This window comes from Prosopis cineraria, unplaced genomic scaffold, assembly GCF_029017545.1.
Source record: "Prosopis cineraria cultivar Desert tree isolate PC_DT_omini unplaced genomic scaffold, ASM2901754v1 PC3, whole genome shotgun sequence".
In the NCBI taxonomy this organism is placed as follows: Eukaryota; Viridiplantae; Streptophyta; class Magnoliopsida; order Fabales; family Fabaceae; genus Prosopis; species Prosopis cineraria.
Genome location: NW_026555334.1, coordinates 38,780,528 through 38,784,428, shown reverse-complemented (window position 1 = coordinate 38,784,428; position 3,901 = coordinate 38,780,528). Strand labels below are relative to the sequence as shown.

General features: G+C 36.8%; 1 protein-coding gene across 2 annotated transcripts; it reads right to left on the bottom strand.

The window, feature by feature from the left end:
• Positions 1-934: 934 nt before the first annotated feature.
• Positions 935-2,970, bottom strand: LOC129306118 (zinc finger A20 and AN1 domain-containing stress-associated protein 8-like). Of its 2 annotated transcripts, none has more exons than XM_054946494.1 (2): positions 2,895-2,970; positions 935-1,829 (listed from the first exon to the last, which is right to left on the bottom strand). In XM_054946494.1, the coding sequence occupies exon 2, from the start codon at positions 1,814-1,816 to the stop codon at positions 1,295-1,297; it is 522 nt and encodes a 173-aa protein (XP_054802469.1). In that variant the 5' UTR covers positions 1,817-1,829; positions 2,895-2,970; the 3' UTR covers positions 935-1,294. The 2 variants fall into 2 exon arrangements, with proteins under 2 accessions (XP_054802469.1, XP_054802470.1); XM_054946495.1 differs by lacking the exon at positions 2,895-2,970 and having other exon boundaries at positions 935-1,203; positions 1,295-1,829.
• Positions 2,971-3,901: the final 931 nt, after the last annotated feature.

Sequence of the window (3,901 nt, the reverse complement as noted above, 5' to 3'; positions counted from 1 at the left end):
TAAATATACGGCCAGATGCCAATAGCAACTTTGAAGCAACTGCTTGGAGATGATCAACGAATTAGTTTTCAGATGCAGCCTGAAGTATAAATTGAACAATGATAACAGCCTCTCTGGTATCATTTGTTAAATCAATATCTCTGTGCACGCATCTCCAACTATTCAGATCACTGATCTTATACATAGACATCCTATTACGGACTTCTCAAATCGGAACCCATTAAAATTTTAGAATTTCACGCATTGAACACCAATACATAGCATCAGTCTTAAAACCAAAGTCACATAATGCTCTGTGGCAATTCAATTGCTTGGACTGAAACAGATACAGTTCACCCCCAAGGAGGAAAAGAATAGAGCAGTAGCCAACTACCTGTCAGCAGGGCGTTAACCGACCAAAATCCATGACAAGATTACAAAATAAAATGCTGGCGATAGGCCCTCCTTCAGCCAGGTTTTCCTCATGTATTTAACTTAAAACACCCTCCTCGGCTCCTTTTAAAAAGCCACCAGCATTAAACCCATGATATCGTATATCGTTATAAGGCCAAAACTATCAAATTAAACAAACGCATCTTCTCCGACAGCCAACTCAATGGATTTTGTATCTGAACTCAGAACCCTAACATATACCAAATACAGGGAAAATAGTTATGAGTGCAAGGGAACATCCCTTGCCAATGAAGAAATAACACTCAAAAACTATATCAGCAACATGCAATCAGATTAAATAAGACGCATATCGTTAAATATATATAAGAATTCCTAAGGCTCATATAAGGTAGACTACAGACAAAGATCCCGTGCTAAACCAAAACTACACAATTTGAATGCCAGAAATGTCAACCGTAATATAAAGTGAGAAATATTAATTTAATAAAAAAGAAAAACGAGTCCAACCAATAGCCTCCAACTTTGGAAGAACACATAATAGTGCGTAATAAGGTAAAATAAGTATCATTTAAACAGTCTCAAAGTTAAAAACACATACATAGATACGTAATAAATAGCATTCATGCACCAAAATAATGCAAGACAAACAAGGAAACCATTTACAGAATGACCGATAGGTGTCCTTCAACTAGCACAAACATTCAAGCAGCAGCTAACAAGTGAATCTTTGCCAATTGACACATAACGCAGATGTTCCCTAATGAGGTCCTTATTGTTGTGACATAGATCATTGAAAACACTATAGGACACCTGAAAAGTCATGAAGCAAACATATATGAAGACATGTTGATAAAAAGTGAAGCATCAATCCTCGTCCATTCGACTTCAGTTTAGGGCATGCCTAGATTTTGTCAAGCTTTTCTGCCTTAATTACAGGATTGGCTTTAGCTATAGCATCCTGACCAATTGTCCGATAATCAAAAGGGCAGTTGTGTTTGTCAGAATAGCGATGCGCTGCACAGAAAATGTTCCCACATTTGCAGCTAAAACCAGTTAATCCAACACGCTTCCGGCAAGCGGTGCATCTACTGGGACCAGTCTTGACTTTCATCTCTAAATTCTCACTAGAGGATGAATCCTGACAAATTTCTGCATGTATTGTCTTTATCTCCACAGTCCCAATTTGCGCATCAGTAGAACATGCAATCATAGCCTCTTTCCCACTGCTGCTGCTAGAGCTGCCATTCACAATGTTTTCAACTGATGATGCTGCAAGTTTGGCCTGATCCTGCTTCAACAGCATGTCCTTGTAACATTTGGAACACATATTCATGGTAGCAGCTCTGCCAAAAAAGCCACAATTGTTGACACAAAGAATGGTGCGATCTGGTGCCTGGCATCCTGTCTCATCGTGAGACTCCATTATTTATGACCACCTGCAACCAAAGCACCTGATCTTTAAAGAAGACAGACAAAAAGAAAAGAAAGGTATTCCCTCACAAGATATTAACAATTAAAAAGAACTTTGCACTGGCACTCCACATCAAGGGTTTACACGAACACAGCAAAATACACTTGCAAATAATAAGATAGCAGCATAAAGCTAACATAAACATCCCAACAAAAACTAATATTCAATATATTATCATACTTAACATGGACTTTTTTTTTTGGGGTGGGGGGGCAACGACAAAATAAAACCCCAAAAAAAAATTCTGCGAAAAAACTGGCAGAATTCCATCTCAATTTGTCACTTTGCTCAATGCTAAATTGCTAATCGTTGTCACAAAATAAAATTCGATTTTGAGAATTGCAGTAATGTCAAGTTAAACTCTGCCTATATTTTATAGCCAGTCCCAAGCCTGGGTAAAGGAGGAAGGTTGTGTTAGCCTCTCAGCAATCAATATAAAACTTTGTTGAATCTCACATGGATGGATATAGACAATAGACGTTTTTGTTTTTGTTGTTGTTGCAGTAATGTCCAGTTAAATACACACACAGAGACACACTATTTGCTTATGAACTCAACAAGCAAGAAATATTTGCTTTTAATTTAAACGGGCCAACTAAACCTATTAACCCACAAGCAATATAAGCAAGCCTCAGTTCCACAAGCGACGCATACGACCAGGTCGGCAGAAATTTCCCACCGAATAAGGGAAGTAAGAAAAAGCCGTCCATAACATCGATTTTCTGTCGTTACAGAGCATACCCGAGAACCGAAGTTCCATAAAATTAACCCAGGCCCAAAACAGAATTAAGAAATCCGAAATAACAACTCAGAGCCTCCACCAGTAATCCACTTAATCAGTAAACAAAAATTGATATAAACTACCGAGAGGTAGAGACCAGCAAATCGGGAAAGGGAAAAAATTAAATGGAAACTGATACTCTCACCAATTTGCTAGGCTTTAACGATCCAAACAATCAGACAAGGTAATCAAGTCTCCAACAACTAGCAGATGAATAAGAAGGGAAATTTGATAAACACCACAAAATACCTTTAAGGGGAATGGTAATACTTGTAGAAATCGAACACCAGAAACACCAGAACCCCGGTGAAACGCAGCAGCAGAGCAGAGGCAGAGGCGCCGGAGCGAGAAAAGTAGAAGGGTCGGGTTTTGAATCAACTCTTATCCGCAGGTGCATAGTCGGTGATTATTGATAAAACACCCCTCTAATTCCTCTTAATTACCGGTTTGCCGCCTCTCTTCCTTTGTTTTGTTTTGTTTTTTTTTTTAAGGGTGAACTTGCTGTCTTCTGCTTTCGTTTTCAAGTAAACCCGTCTTTTTTTTGTCCAAAATTAAAAAATAAAAATAAAAATTCTTATTGGCAGAAGCAGTATCTTTTTAATCATTTTAAAACAATTAAATGCGTGTTTTATGTATTGAATGAAATTTAAAGAATGTCAATGATTTGGAATAATAGCCAGGACTAACCCAAAAAAAAAAAATCACACCTAAGTTTCATAAAGCAAATATAAAGACAACCAAGTCCCACCAAGTGAAAAAAATATTCTACAGTCCCTTGATTCTTTGACGTGAACAATTCAATAAATTAAGTTATTCATTTGCCCTTGCTAAATCAAAAGGAAAGAATGAAAAAAGAGAAACCAATTTTGCACAATTGAGGCAACGAGTTGAGTTCTTGTGATCATCTTCGAAAAAGTAAGTTAGATAGGATCATTTTGTAGCTAAAATGCGAACTCATTGTTATCCTCTCATCTTGTATTGCTGCATCTTCAATCTTCTAAGTGTGTTCAGTGTTTATGACTGTAGGTAGGGGTGAGCAAAACCGAATCGAAACTGAAAATCGAACCGAACCGAATTTTATCTATTTGATTCGGTCTATTTGATTTTTCGGTTCGATTCAGTTTTTTTATTTTACATATTTTGGTTGATCGGTTCGATTCGGTTAGTAAAATTTAAAATTGAATAGACCGAACCGACCGAATTACATATAATTTATTAATTTATAAATTATATTTAATTTATAAATTATTTTATTT